Source organism: Carassius auratus, unplaced genomic scaffold (genome assembly GCF_003368295.1).
Source record: "Carassius auratus strain Wakin unplaced genomic scaffold, ASM336829v1 scaf_tig00024134, whole genome shotgun sequence".
NCBI lineage: Eukaryota > Metazoa > Chordata > Actinopteri > Cypriniformes > Cyprinidae > Carassius > Carassius auratus.
Genome location: NW_020525319.1, coordinates 25,465 through 41,973, shown reverse-complemented (window position 1 = coordinate 41,973; position 16,509 = coordinate 25,465). Strand labels below are relative to the sequence as shown.

The 16,509-nt window shown below is 36.5% G+C and overlaps 1 protein-coding gene across 1 annotated transcript; it reads right to left on the bottom strand.

The window, feature by feature from the left end:
* Positions 1–7,309: 7,309 nt before the first annotated feature.
* On the bottom strand, positions 7,310–13,942 carry LOC113078061 (transcription factor GATA-5). The gene is made up of 7 exons (XM_026250342.1): positions 13,712–13,942; positions 12,493–13,153; positions 10,433–10,602; positions 9,248–9,376; positions 8,795–8,879; positions 8,302–8,429; positions 7,310–8,150 (listed from the first exon to the last, which is right to left on the bottom strand). Exons 2-7 carry the CDS (start codon positions 13,010–13,012, stop codon positions 8,031–8,033), a joined length of 1,152 nt encoding a protein of 383 aa, XP_026106127.1. The 5' UTR covers positions 13,013–13,153; positions 13,712–13,942; the 3' UTR covers positions 7,310–8,030.
* Between the last annotated feature and the right edge of the window lie 2,567 nt (positions 13,943–16,509).

Below are 16,509 nucleotides of genomic sequence, written 5' to 3'. Positions count from 1 at the left end.
AAATAGGGTCATAGGGTGGCACAGGGTCTCAACTTATAGCAATTAAACCATCATGATTTAATTTTGCTTGTAAATTCCATTATCAGCAGTCTTACCATTGATTTCATGTGCTCTTGTTTCATGCTCATGTCTGTTTTTTGTTTTGTTTTGTTTTATTATTGATCAAGGGTTCCTGTAAAAAAAAAAATTAAGCAGCACATTTTTTTTTCAACATTGACAATAGTAAAACTGTTTGTTGAGCATCAGCATTCATGTCATATTAGAAAGATTTATGAAGGATCATGTGACACTGAAGAAAATTCAGCTTTGCATCACAGGAATAAATTACATTATAGATATTCAAACGTTTTTTTTGTGAAAAACGTTTTTTTTTTTTTTTCCAGGAATCTTTGATCAATAATAAAACAAAGAACAGACATGAGCGTGAAACAAGAACGCATGAAATCAATGGTAAGACTGCTGATAATGGAATTTACAAGCAATATAGTTTATTAAAACTGCAATAATATTTCACATTGTGTTGTATTTTTGATCAAACAAATTCAGTCTTGGTGAACATAAGAGACTTCTTTCAAAATCATCAAAAGATCCTACAGACAACAAACTTCTGCATGCTACTATATAATGAGAAGGGCATACATGTCAAATAGAAATTAACCAAAATTGTTCTCAAATTTCTATTAAGTTCTATAAATTATTTTCTGAAAGTTTTGTTAATGTAAAAACATCCATCTTTTTTTTAGAATAATAATAATAAAAAAAAAATCCTTAGTTATTTGAAAGTTCTGAAAAACATCAGCAGAGAGGTTGCTGTGTTCCTAAAATATGCAAAATACACATTCTTTACCATCAACTGCAACTAATAAAAAATGAACCCTACAGAAGCCAAACACATTGGATGTGAAATTCAAAAAGTAAACACTTTTTTCGTCCATAAAAAATCTGTTCCCACTGTTTTCTCATTGTAAGCGTCAATCTATCACTTCAGGCGCATGTCCTCTCCTCCCCATCCTTCACGCCTCTCCCTGATTCTGTCCATCTCTCTGGAGCGGAGGAGAGCGGGAGGGATGCTGGGGGCTGGGAAACCTGGACTTGACCCCTGAGTTCTGGGCTCCACAGAGTCTTCTCACCAAGCCTCCCTGATGACAGATGAATAGACAAACACTCTTTCTCTCTCTCTCTCTCTCTCTCTCTCTCTCTCTCTCTCACACACACACATACACAGACACACAACACATACAAGGCTAACACACCACATATGCACATACAGAATACCAAAACTTTGGAGATTGTACAAAATGTGACGTTTTCTGGTGTTTCTCTCTTTTGCTTGTTAGATTCAGTTGGACTTTTTTTTTTTGTCATTTACCACATGGTACTTATTCAGGGTTCAAAGTTGAAAGGGAGGTGAAGCTACACTTGAGAAGTGCAAAGCACAGCCATGAGGAAGCTTCAGCAAAAACGATCTATTCAGAAAATGTATACGTCCCATCAGACATTACAATAGAGAGACGTCGCCATTTCCCACGCCAACTTATAGTTAAAAAAAATCACAATAAATACATGGCCCTGTACAATATACCGGCAAAAGGAGCTGCCATCATGATTCAACTGCATGCTTTGGTGTGAAGTTGTTTAACTGGGCTGTACCGGGAGGTGTGAGCCAAATAAATAGCGAGGGATCGTAAATTACGGCATGGGAGATGGCGGCGACATGGCGGAGGAGGGGTGTATTGATTGTAGACAAAGATCAGGGTTTTTCTTTCTCTTTACCCCACACCTACCCCCAAACTTTTTTCCCCTTCCTGTCTCTTTTTCCACTGCAAGGAAACGATCTTACTCCAAGCCTCGGAAGTCATCGCTCTCAGACGTCTCCGTCTCATCGTTTACAATGCTATTTTCCTTCTTGTTTTGGCATTTTCCTCGTCCGTCTGGTTATTTGTTGCCATTTCTTTTTTGTGTACGCATGGACAAACTTAGAGAATGAATAACTTAGAGAATGAAGCTAAGTTTAGGAACAGCCACCTCTAATAATACCCACATGAAATGGTATTAAATCCCACAACAGGAAAAATGCATGAGGAGCTGACCCTTCTCCGAGGACATGCGCGTGAAACACACTCTCCCACCTTCACACACTCAATATATGGCTAGCTGTTTAAAAATGTATTCCTTAAGACTAATGAGTAATACTAACTAGTATTCAGTTATTTATTTATTATCTAACTACCACAGTAGGCCTATTTAGTAAGCAATCCTTTTGTGACCAACATATTTTTCAGTTTCTCTAGTAACTATTCCATAGTAATACCTATTAATTAAATGTCATGAATGAGGTAAATGTACTTATTTCGAATGGTGACAGAATATAACTAGATACTAGCCACTGCTGGAATAGTGACTAGTATCAAAATAATTATTGGTATTAGGAATAGTAATGTAAAAATCAAAATGATTCATTACCAATTAAATAGATAGTTTCCTAGTTATTATTTAAATAAGATCTTGTATTTAATGAATAGTTACTAGTGAAACCGAAGATGCTAATCAGTACCTGTTCATTAAAAATTGTGATAGTTAATTTTCAGAAGTAAATGTTAAAATCGCTTGCCATGCTGAAGGTCTTCAAAGTTGGTAAAACATTTACTTATGCTTGTGGACATAGGTGGGTTAAATGGCCCAGCATTGCAGTGCAAGGTAGTATGAATGGTACATTTAATACAGATTTGTATTTCTGAGCATGTTCTGACAGATACTGCTCAGGGCCTCCATTATAACTTGTATTGCAATATGTTGCAAATAAATAAATAAATGAAATAAAATAGAGGAAGGATGAAAACTTCTAGGGCTGATTTAATATTATGTGCTAAAATTACACGCAACATGTGAATGCAAACACTACTTAAATTATTTTTTTTTAATAATAAATACAATGGCATTTTATTATTTAAAACATGTTAATGAGTAACACACTGTTGACCGTGACCGTGGATAACAGGCAGTGGATATTTGATATATGTGTCTAATGAAGCTGACTATTGGTCAGGTGTGTGTCCGGAAAAGCTGGTGCGCGCAAACACCAACACAGAACACCTGTCTTACTTTGTGTGCATGCTTGCTTGTGTGTTGTGTAGCTACGGTAGCATATTTCTGAGCCTGTACTTGCACTGGATTTGAGTGTGCACGTGGCATGCTGTGATAATTATGTACAAAGATGCACTTTGTTTTATGGTCCTTTAGTTACAACACAACCTTTGGCCTGAGCACACCTTGACCTTTGGATAGGTGGGGTCATCCTCTTGTTTTTGTTTTCGTGAGTGCATGAGCGGAGAGGGACTCTCTTTTAATCACCCTGTCATTTAGGACATTTTTTTTCTGCATTGTTAATGGGATAGTTCACCCAAATATGAAGATGTCTCGTTATTTACTTAAACTCATGTCATAAAAAACCTTTATTGCTTTATTTCGTCTGCAGTGGCTTTGTTTTGCACAAAAAAAAGAACAACAACAACAAAAAAACATGTATGAATTTATTTCTTCTGCATTTTTCAGTGATTTTTTTTTTTTTTGGGGGGGGGGGCTAAAATTGAACATGCTTCTATTTCTTTTCAATAGGGATAATATAAGTATTAACTATTATTGTAACATAGAATGTTAATGTTGCCCCATGAAGAATAGGTTCATTTGACCTCTCTGAATTGGACCATTTGTCAGTTACTTTGTATTCTGCAAGAACATGAAAAGTGGGGGTCATATTCAAGAACAAAGTCCTCAATTGCAATATAATAGGAGTCCTGTGGTGAACCCCCAAGAGCTACTAACACAAACACACAAGTGCCAGTGCCAGTGTCTTAGGGAATGAGGGGTGTTTTTTTGTTGTTGTTGATGTAGGGGTCCAATAAGGCAGTCAACATGGTGTAGTGCTGTTAAGAAAGAGAAACTGCAAGAGAGCGAAAGAAAGAAAGAGCCTGGGCAGATTTAATAGTTCACAAATGCTATAGCTTAAAGTACACAGGGCACCTCTAAGGTCGTTTTACTGATAGTGTGTTCTGAAAGCTGGTGGCCTTGGTGTTTTTTGAGAACTACAGACTGGTGAAAATTGAGAACAATCTTGCTCAATCCTTCTCCATCGAGTAGTCCAGTAGTCTACAGAAAGACATCAAGTCTAAGAAAACTCCCCTTTTAGACATTTCTGAATGAAGACGTAAGCTGGGTGCTCTAGTTGGAGCACTCATTAGTATTGCTGCATTATTGTTGATTCTCTCCCCGTTTTCCAGGCACTATCTCACTTTCTCCCTCACACTTGGGTTGTTCTCTGACCCAGGCCTTATATTGGGGTTAAATGAGAACACATTACAGTATTAGTGCATTCTGGCTGTGGTAGCTCTGTCAGCTCTGATATCTGACTGCTCATTCTAAAGAAGATTCTCAATAAAAACTGCCCTGAAGTATACACATGCACAGGTGAACAAAAACAAGGTGCAATGTCTTGTTCGATGTCTATTTTTTTTAAATCAAACATTTCTAGTTTTAAATCTTGTTCTCTGAGCATGCAATTATAATTCTGAGAGTATAATTTACCTCATATAACACTGAGGTTTATGATTGACAGCATTGTAGCCAATTCATTTGATCTTGCATAATAATTGGGTTGCAAAATTGCAAATGAATTCTCGTGAGAGTGGAACTTGGTTGTTACAATATATATATATATATATATATATATATATATATATATATATATATATATATATATATATATATATACAATACAAAATATATCTGTATATTCTTTTTCCCAATAAAATTGTCTAAATAAATATAACATAAATATAAATTCTAGATTGGATTTACATAATAATAATAATAATAATAATAATAATAATAATAATAATAATAATATTAATAATAATAATAATAATTATTATTATTATTATTATTATCATTATTTGAGATGCAAAATTTCATAAAAGTTTGTTATTTTTAAAATAAACAATAGATTATGCTTAAAATATTATGATGTGTTTTTTTTTGTGGGGGTGGGGGGTTGTTTTTTATAAATAAATGCAGTCTTGGAGAGTATAAGAAACTTCTTTCAAAAGCATTAAATAAACTTGGAAAACAAGGCGATACTGGCTAAGAAAGTGATCTTTTGAAGTCTATAGTGTTTGGAAAAAAAGTCTTAGTTTAGTCCCCATGAATCCATCCCAGGATTCTGATGATTGCTGCAGCTTGTCAGATGTGGTTATAGACACAGTCACTGATGTGTATGGCCATACATCACACTGTGACACACACACATGTACAAACAAAAAACAACAATCCTCCAGAGTCCACTGTCACAGTAGGAAAAATGGTCATCCCCTCTATAACTTCCTTCATGGTCAGAACTGCTCTATAATATCCTGTTTTTACCGCAGGATAGAGAGCGCAATGCAGATAGAGTGAAAGAAGGAAGGTGACCCTGGGAAAACTTTGCCTTTGGCCACAGGAACGCTCAACAGTAAGAGAAAATCTAAAAAGAGGAAAATGAGATATCAATCTAAAAGAAAATGGAATGGAACAAGGAACAGAAACAAAAAACAGATGAAAAAAAAAAACCTTTAAACTGACTTAACCTCAAGCGTTTTTTTTTTTTTTAAATCATGATGGTCGACCTTTGGAGATGTGAAATTCAATTAAATATAGACTCATTAATACTAATTAATAAATATAGAATCATTAAATATAGACTACAGACAAAAGACATGGAATCTCCTGATGATTATCAGAAATATTTGAAAATGTTATTACATTTTACCACTTACAAACACAATTGCCTGTCACTTGTTTTAATGTTAGTTCTTGCTCAGAAAATCACTTCATTGTTGTCCTGAAGGTCTTGATGGCCTGGTTAGCCTCAGATAAAGATTGTTAAAGGAGAAATGGATGAGTTTCGATGTTTCAAAGTGACGTTCAGTATAAAGTAGGCTTCCATACTTACCACTTAGTAGTGCCTGATTTCAGAAGTGATAATTATTCATATTATTAAATTGTGTAATGATAATCATAGAATGAGCACATAAAAACCCAGAATTAAAAATGCTTATGAAGCACTACTCCTGAGGATAAGGTTATGAACCTGATGCAACAGTTTCTTGACCCTGCACAGCATCACCTGGGCAACAAAAACGAAGACACCAAGAGATAACGCCAGCTTATTTGACCAATAGCAATAAAGGTGGATGGCGGTGCCTCTCTGTCGCCATGGGGCTGTAAAGAGGGTGGGCTACATGCTGACGTGCCCGCCAAGAGCCAACATGTTCTAGCCCAACCCAAAACCTCAGCACCATAAAGCCAAGCTGGAAAGCAACCTTTGATCGCCAACACTCTGCGGAGAGAGGTACGCTCAGACACCGTACGCTCAGAGTCATTCACGCAAACACTCAGCAATAGCTATGAGGATACAGGTTACACAAAAGAACGATATAAAGTCATAAACATCAAAGCGTTCATATACAATTCATATATGGCCTACGCTTTGGCATTATAAAGTCAGGACATTTTAAAAATTAACACTTTTAACAACTACCTTTGAAAACAGAACAACTCATGTTAAATTGGTCTTTTTTTGGGGAATGAAGCTTTAAAACTTATATTTTGAGGAATAATCGAGTAAATTAATGTGTATATCCAACCTGTCCATGAGAAAAACTAAGTGTTTGACAAGATGGTGGTTTCATATGAATTAATTTGTGCAAAAACATAAGATGTTTAGAATAGAGTAAGCAAGATCCGCCTCAAACCTAAACTGTCAGTGGGGCGTGAGCAAATACAGAAAAACTACAAAAATTACGAATGAGATTGTATATTTTCATATGATTTCAATTCAGCAAAACATAACATAGTTAGAAATTGACACTAAAGTGTGTTGGTATATCAGTTTAAAGTTCACAGAGATGTTTTTGGACACTGAAAAAATGAATATAAATCTATGGAAATCATTATAATAAAAACAGGACGATACTGATGTCAAAATATAATATGATATTATAAAATACACTTTTGCCTGTTGAACCGTCATCAACCTTCAAAGATAAGGTTTTTCCAGAAAGATTTACATGTGTTTTTTTTTTATCTTATGTTTACTAATCAGTTTTTTTTTTTTTTTTTTTAAATAACACATTTTTTATTTATTTATTTTTTTCAAATAAATAACCGTTTAAGACCCATAAACATTTTTTTAAATGTATTTAAAAAAAAAAAAAAAACATTTTCATAGTTTCATAGACACAATTTAGGGAGATTTACAAACAAGTGCAGACACAAAGCAGGTGTTTGGCAATTTTATATGAAATAAAACAATGCTATATTTCCAATACATATCAACAAAATACAGCAAATAAATTTAGGTTAACATATTCGGACAAAACAAAACACAAAATATAACAATTAATATAAAAGTGTCCCTTTTCAAAATTTGCTGAAAAGAGAGGGTCATTGCACTTCGGATCATTCGGAGGAATACAATACAGCATTAAAAGTGTCTGGAATCAGCAAAGACAACAAAGAGACTTTCAAAAGCCTCATCCAGGGAAAGTATGCGATCTAAAGTCATAGCGACCATAAAGACACATTCCCTGAAGGATAAGGGGAATTATGGGAGAGTCTTGTGTGCTTCCACTATTCTTATCTCAACATAAATAATGTATCTTAAAAGGTAATCATTAACAGCTAAGCCATGAAACATGCTCAGAAGCCATAAAAAGCATGTTTTTTTGTCCTCCTGATCGCTGCTTAAGGAACTTGAGAACTGTCGCTGCTTGTCGCCCGCCGTATTTTGCCGGAATTGTGTGAATTTGCCGTGACATCACAGACAGATATGCCACGCTGAAACAACGAGGCAAAGCAGCACTGATTACAATCAATCTCTCGCGATCCTCAGATCCGTCTGTCTACATTTATGTAAAGGTTCTGTTAGGTAGATCTTGTTAAAAGTCTTTTCTCCCAGGATGCTCCGGAGAGGTTTAGAGAAGGTAGTAGGTCTCAGATCACGCTTGGGACAGCGCACACCAGGAGTTCTGTGGGGCGATCGACGTCGGGGTGTACGTGTAGTCTTCATATTTGATGTCCACATGTGCTGAACTGGCACTGTCCAACTGTGTGGATGCCTGACAAAGAACAAAGAGAGACATTGTTAGCTGCCAGACTGAACTCTGGAATCAATCATTTATCTAACCCATATTTAATAATTGCCTTTCATTGATGGTGACATTTTCAAAGAAAAACAAATACAATTGAGTCAATCACAGGAGTACATACCTGTGTGACTGAGACAACAGTTTGGCCCGCATATGGTGAAGCTGCGATATTGGGCTCACTCTTTATTGTAGAGGCGTTCTCTGACACGGGCAATGAACTGGGAGACGTAGTGCCAGACACTGTTGACCCTGAAGACAAATAGAACAAAATGTGACTGACAGCCAAAAAAAAAAAAAGAAAAAAAAAAAGAACAGCAAACTGGACATGCTGGTTATTGTGAATGACAATTAATAGCGTCAAACATCCGTTGGTGTTTGCGGTGCTGCCGCACACACACCACATGTCCACTGAATGCAGAGAAGAGTGCACTCTCTCTCTCTCTTTCACTCCCCTTTCCCTCCCTTTACTCTCTCGCTCACCCCATATTTCTCTCCGCACATTCTCTGAGTCACCCACTCCCACACTTCCATCCAAATCACTCATGCCTGCTTTCATCTAAAATCGAACCTTTTTCAAAAACGTCTCTTTTAAAAATGCTTTCCTCGACTCTTACCTGAGGATACTTTGCTTTTGGGCATCTTCGGTTTGCGTTTCCTCGTCTGAATGCTTTCTTTCTTCATTGCTAATGGCCTTGGTACCTAAAACAAGAGTAAAGTGAAAAGATTATCATTTAATTCTGACTGATTATTCATTATGCAATCAAGAGTTAAAAATGAGTTCAGTTATAATGGCGGTTGAAGTGGGTGTAACAAAAAAAATTTTTTTGTTTGTTTGTGAGAGTCAGTTTGTCAGCAGTGATAATAATTAGTTTATAGAACAAAGTTGATTTAAGTGACTCCCCTTCCTTTCTTCGCTCTTATTGTCTTCAGATAAAACACACCTATGTCATCATGTAGACTACAGGTCTGCACATATTATACACACAGCATGCACCTCCCAAATCGAGCTCTAGTTAGAAATATCAGTCTTGTGTGGCCCAATAATGCCGACTGAGTCACACACTCACCCCGTGGAGCTTCATGTACAGTCCACAGGCGTTGCAGACGGGCTCTCCCTCTGCGTTTCTCCTCCACAGCGTGGTCGTACTGGTGTGACAGTTAGTGCAACATAGACCTGCTCGTCGTGACGTGTTTTGCTGTGGAGACAAACATACAGAATTTAAGAGAGCTGAAGAGAGGAATTGAGAAGGGAATGAATGAAAGAAAAAGGGGAGATAAAATGTGTATATATAAGGAAAAAATATCCTGAATCATGAATGTGTTAATCAAGAAATTATACATATATATATCTGTTGTTAAAACATGTGTAATTGTATTATACAGCATTTATTTTAAATGTTAGCAACTAATGTCATAAATAATAAAGAAAATGTATGGGAGCTCTGTGACCAGGCCTATATATTAATTCAAAGCATCGTTTTATAAAATCAAAGAAAGGATTTTAAAGGTACACATCATTCATATTCTTCTAGAGGAAGAATGAGCTTCTCGGCTGAAATTCAGCATAAAGTTTGAAGCTGTTTTGAGTTTTGCGCTGCTTTGGCTAAAAACAGACCGACCCAAGGACAAGGTCATGGGTGCAAAAATGAAAACAGAGAGGTAGAGAAGAGAGAGAAATTGTGTGAGAGAGAGTAATAATGAGAATATGAGAGAGTGAGAGAGAGAGAGAGAGAGAGAGAGAGAGAGAGAGAGAGAGAGAGAGAGAGAGAGAGAGAGAGGAACTCCTCCTGGGAAACAGTACAGCAGTGAAGGCTTTGCATAGTTTCTCTCTTTCAATGGCCTTCCCCAGTATTCTGACCCTGAGATCAACCCACTACACTCTTAACATGAACACAAATTAGCAAAAATAATTTCATTTTGTGAGACTGTATATTGTAAAAATATTGGCTAAGTATTTCATCTGTAAAAAGGTTTAGATCTTGTCTGGGAACATCAGGATATCTTATATTTTTCTCTGTAATCTGGAATTTTGTATTGGCTGTTAAAAATAATTTAATTTGAAGTATTTGCCAATAAAGAATAGGCCTACTTCACATTAAAAAAAGTATTTGTTTGAAAATTAAACATCTATGTAAACATCTAAATCAATTGCTTCATCTGAAAAAAAAAAAATGTTGGTTTGGAGAAGGTCGTGTAAAACCTAAAACACAAGTAAATGACAATAATTAACTGTTAATTAAATGGGCATTTACCAGGCGTTTCTGTGGTTTTATTAGAGGTCGATTGATGCCGTTGATCTTGTGGTAGAGGCCGCACGCGTTGCACAGGTAATGTCCGGTCCCGTCTCTCCTCCACAGCGGCGTCGAGATGGAGCCGCAGTTCACACACTCACGCCCTTCACCCGGCAGCTCTTCCAGCATCTCTGAAAGAAGATGCAGTTCGTTTTTAATTCATTTCCAAAGCTTTTCTTATAGGTTCAAAATGATTTGTGAGAGGACAATGATCGTCAAAATCATAAAATAGCCAACAACGCGAGAAGAGATAATTAAAGTTCAAATCAAGGGAACATCAGTGTAATGAGATGTTTTCAAGGTGTTACAGTTTTAATTTTTGTTATTTCTGTTTTATTTGTCTATAAAGCCACATATGGATAAACTTAAATGAAAATAATAATAATAATAATAATAATTTTATATTTTTTTAAATATGGGCCGTTTCTAATGGGAAGCGATGAATATTTAAGTTCTTCAAGTCCTGTCACACAAAAAATTATTTGCGTGTTACTACACACTCTCGACCTAAATTCGGAAATGTTTAAAAATTCGAAAATGTTTAAATATAGCTATAGGCTACCTTTCAAAAAGTAACAGGTTCACTGTAACATTTTATATGTGTGTATATGATTTGTATGTAGGGAGAATTCTAACACCATGACGCATAACCTGGGCACACAATAATATCTAAAATCGAATTATATTTATAAAATAGAAGAATTTTCAAATAGTTATAATTTCCGTATCCAATATGGTCATATTTGCAAAAAGAAATGAACAACATGTAATAACTAAAATTTCACTGATGTGTTAAGAAAAGGCCTGATTTAAGTTGCTTTTCATCGTTGAAGTCCTGTAAAAACTCAACACTTTGGATCGATCCAAACAGATCTTTGGGTGAGGCCTGGTGTCTTCTGAGCATCAGCGGTATGGAATGTGACGAAACTCTACACGGAATGAAGAATATCCAGGGTCACTTCAGTGTCTATTAGGGCGGCTGACGAGGCACGAGGGCCTCGGGCGAGCCGAATGTCAATGGGACTCTTATCAGTGTTAAAGATCGAGGGGTCACCGATCAGTCAAGATACTGACACGTGACGCTCTCCGACAATTTGAACGAAGTGCGTATTAATAATCTTTGTAATATTATTATGTATTGACATTGCATAGTTTCAAAGAAGCCTGGAAATGTCTAGGCTGTTCAATCCTGATGGGCTGCTGGAATCTAAAATCCAGCACGTTTGTAACAAAGCATCAAAATACGCAACTGCTCAATATCAAACGCCCGAGCTTATGTTAGCCCCGGTTGTAGAAAGAAATGTGACGTTTTATGGACTATCAAAGAAAAAATGTCGGCCCAAAGAACTGAGCTTCAAAGGGAATGGCTGCTAAATGTGTATTTAGCACCGTAATGGTCTGTTTAGAAAAGTTTGATCAAGGTGACAGTAGCTTGGATAGTTCTCACAATTATGAGGTGTGCACGGGACCCTTTCATCAATCCACAAGTGGACAGACAATAGCAGGGAATTAAATTAACATCTAAATTAAATTGATTGCATATCCCATTAAAGGATGTGTATTAGTGGAATGAGATCAAGTTGTGTTTTGATAGGGTTTTGTAATTTGACTGTGTGCCCTAGCCAAAACTAGCTGGTATTCTAGTGCCTTTTAACAACGAGAGTCTAACATAAACACCAAGACAGCAATAAATAACCTGAAAGACCGCCACTATAAATTGTGAGATCACAGCATCAAACAAAACCCCCTCCATTCCAACCATTTTTTTTTGCCTGCTGGCTTGAAAGATGGATTTTAAACTGTTGCCAGTTAACGACCCAAGTGTAGTAACTAACTATAACATAGGGCCTACGGGATTTGTTCAAAATGACGTCAAAACGAGTCTCAAAATCTTCAGCAAAATTATTTTAAAAGTGGTGCAGACAAAACGTGAGTAAAAGTTTTGTTATTTTTGTGCTGATATATTACCTATGCCCAATCAGAGACAGAGAAAAAAAATATTTTGTGGTAAATAGTTTTACCTAAACTGGACCTCCTTCCTGGTAGAGTTCCCTGGCGTCCCTGGAGACCTATCATGCCTCCATCGAAGGGCCCTGGCGTCCACGAGGTTGCCATCTCCGGGCTCATGTAGGCCGCGTACGGGCTGGAGTACGATCCACCGACGGAGCGCACCAAGGCACTTCCATATTGATCCGCCCGGCCGCTGTTACCCAACACCAGCGGATTCTGGTACGCTGCGTCCCTGCCGGTGCTGCTGCTTACCGGCGGGCTGTGCGAATAGGAGAAACCGTGCGGCGGATGCGGGCTGCCCGGGTTGAAAGAGGAATTCTCCGTGCCAGTCTGTGGCCAGCCGTGGTGACTGCCGAGCCCGTGGGCTTGATGCGTGGACTCACACGTCTGTAGATAGGGCAGGGTCTGGAGCATGGCAGGGACACGGGTGGTGGGCACATACACAGGTGAGCTGGCGGACGGATGGATGTAGTTCCCGGAATCGTGTGCGTAGGGGGACGGGTTGGAAGATAAAGCCAGACTCGAATACATAATGTATCCAGTGACTAAGCAATCCTTTCAAGTTTTGAAATCTTAAAATTAGCCCAAATTGTTGTAAAACCCTCGATAACGTCCAACAATCTCCAATGCAAGGGTTTCGTGGGCAGCGGCCTCAGAAAAAGGAATTCTCTCCTAATAACAAACCAAAAATAACAAATCAAATCATTTTCTCTGTAACAGATTATAAAGAATAAAACCATCAAATAATAATAGGCCTAATAATAGTTTTGAATTCATAATCATTGAATGATTTTTTTTCCAGTATCCAATATTTGCAACAATGCTTTGAAATCAGGAATGTAATAAGTCGAATTTTATTTTTATAAACAATCAAAAACTGGAAAAATAATGCATCGGATGCTACAGTCAAAATAGACAAACCGTTATAGTTGTCGGGATTTTTCGGTTATCTGCATCTTTCGATTTGTATTTAATAGACTAAAATGACATTAATCACTGTCCATATCTTTACGTAGGGATATAAATAATTATCAGCAGCAGTCTCAGATAGCCTGGGAAAACTCTTTACCAACCCATTAAATCATCTGTGGGGATCGAATCAATCCGCACTGTAATCTCTCTAACATCTATATTTTTATCATTGAAAACGCAGATTACATACAAACATTGATAGCTGTAAGGAAAGGGTTTATATAATTTCATCCAAGAGCTCTCGCTTTATTATCTCACCAGATAAGGACGGTCAGTGATAAAGTCAGGAAACCTCTTTTCCAAGTGACTTGATTTAATATCGCCGTGGAAGTTCCCACTCTCTTCTTTCTTCTTGATTTTAGCCCAGAATCCAAACTTCAACGAGTCTGCGACACACGAAAAACCTTGTAGCTGTCCTCTTCGCGCTTGGACGTGTCTCTGTGCCTCCTTGTCTGTATCTGGAGATAGCTGCTGCTGCAGATAATGCCTAATATAACTGTTCTCTGATTTGCTCTCTACTTTACTGAGTTATTTGTAAGAGCAGAACCACGTGACGCGCTCCAAAGGTAGGACCCATGGAGGAGGAGAAGAACGAGGGATAAACTAGATGGTGTGTTGCGGAGGAGGAGTGTGCTTCTACCTGTAAGAGATCTATATTTGCTGAGTCCACTTTATTTAAAATGATTGTGTTTTTTAGTTGATGAAAGTTAACTTTTAAGACACATTAAAAGCAGTTAGAAAATTGCACCAAAACAAATATGATCCGCGTAAAGGCTAGCTATGCCATAGAAGAAAAAAAAACATATATTGTTACGTAGTGCTGTAAAATATTATTTTACTTTTATACTTATGGAACGCATTATTATCATTATTATTTAATGAGTCTAAATACGATCCAAATAAAAACCAAAGCACTGGAAGAACTTTTTTCTTGCGCTTCTGTTCACATTCTGTTTTACAGTAATGGCTTGGGATTTTGTTTGGACTTTCTTGTAAAATAAAAATGTTGCAGTAAAACAGCCTAGCTGTCTGTGCGAGAACGTAAAGCTCAATTTTATTGCCCGATAAATCTGGATGTGTTCTCTATAAAAGCTGTAGAGAGATAAGAGATACGAGCGACCGCTTAGCATGATGATACGACAATAATCACACTCATTATACTCGGTTGGAAATATTGTTATCTTAGCGGTATTGTTTGAGTTATCACCCCTCCCCTTTTTCGGATAAAAACAGAGTTTTAAATATGTATGTAAATAAATATACTAATTACACGTGCTAAAGTCAAGATAACGATTAACAATACGTTCTCAAATTGAAAGCGTAATTATTAGAATAGCTAATAATAATAATCATGATAAGCAATGATACAATTTTTTCTTAGATTCATTTTTAAAAGGGATGATTAACGAAGAACTCCTCTGCGCAAAGCAAATGACTAAAAATAATCGAATAGGGGTTTTATTTCTCAGATAGGCCTACGAATTCAAGTAACCAACTGTTGTAAACTTCTCTTAAATTTCAGAAGGGTGGTCTTCTATCTGTCTTCTCCACAGGCCGCCGATAATGAGCTTAATAAGTGATGTTGAGACCTGTGAACTCATTGCGCGCGCCTCAATCGCGTGGAGAGGACAATTGAGCACACACCCTGTCTGCAGTGAGGGAGTCACTGACTGTTTGATCACGGGGGAACCCGCAAGGCCACACGGGTTAAATAAATCCACCTTGCCTTTACCTTTACCTTCGTTTCGTCAATAGATATAAATAATAAACGTCACGTGTTTGGCACATCAACACAAACTGAAAATAAAAGTATAAAAACGAACGATTAATGTGTGGTAGCCTACCTAAATCTACACCATTTTATTAATTATTGTTTTAGGTTACATTATTTTTTTGTTTTTAAAATATTTTAGGACTCAAGCTCATCACATCCTAAACTGTTTTTAAGAGATGACTGCCTCACTTGTCTTGAGAGACAATCAAAGCAAGAACTTGATGCAGAGAAGAACTGTAAATTCTGTTCTGCACGATCGGTCACGCGCAATGCCGAGGGTTTTAGTTGTGTGAGTGTGTTTGCTTGTGTTATTGATGACGGAAAATCGTGTTGTGATTCTGGAAGGCCCAGTTTACTTTTTTTTTTCTTTTTCTTTTTTTTAAGAAATGACGTTCATAAAATTAGATAAATATGTACCATTAGCTAAACTAAATAAACAATTGTCTGAGTATACAAATCTGTTTGTAAATAATAATTCTATTGAGGGTATTCTGAGATAAAGCAAGATAAAGTAACAGAGGTGATACTGAATGACTTCAGACACTGGGGGGCTGAGACGAGGAGTTCTTACTGAAGGAGGGCAAACTTGAGTTATGAATCTACTAATTACTTTTTTTATTTATTTTTATTGACGAATGACTATAGCCTAACTGATTTAGCATTTCATACAGCTTTCACGACAGCGTTCTCCCTCCAGCTGTTTTAACTTCTGCGTCCACGAGGATGTTAAAACATCATTAATTGTCCTTGGATCAGATTTGATAATGGCCTTGATCGGCCTTTAAAAGTTGCTCTTGATATCTTATAAATGATAATACAAATAAATCGATTGTTTCTGAATTAAAATGACAAAATGATGACCTATTTGCTACATCGAATAGGCCGACTGTCAGATCACGATGTAAAAATCTTACAATTAAATACAGTTTTAATCGGCCGACGCTTCTCCTTAATTTGTATTCGTAGGCCTATGTCTTAATTTTAAATAGCTAATTTAATTTATAATATTAATGTATAATATATATATATATATATATATATATATATATATATATATATATATATATATATATATATATATATATATAGTACAGACCAAAAGTTTGGAAACATTACTATTTTTTATGTTTTTGAAAGAAGTTTCTTCTGCTCATCAAGCCTGCATTTATTTGATCAAAAATACAGAACAAAATGTAATATTGTGATATATATTGTGAAATAATTGTTTTTAAATGTATTATACTTTAAGTTATCATTTATTTCTGTGATGCAAAGCTGAATT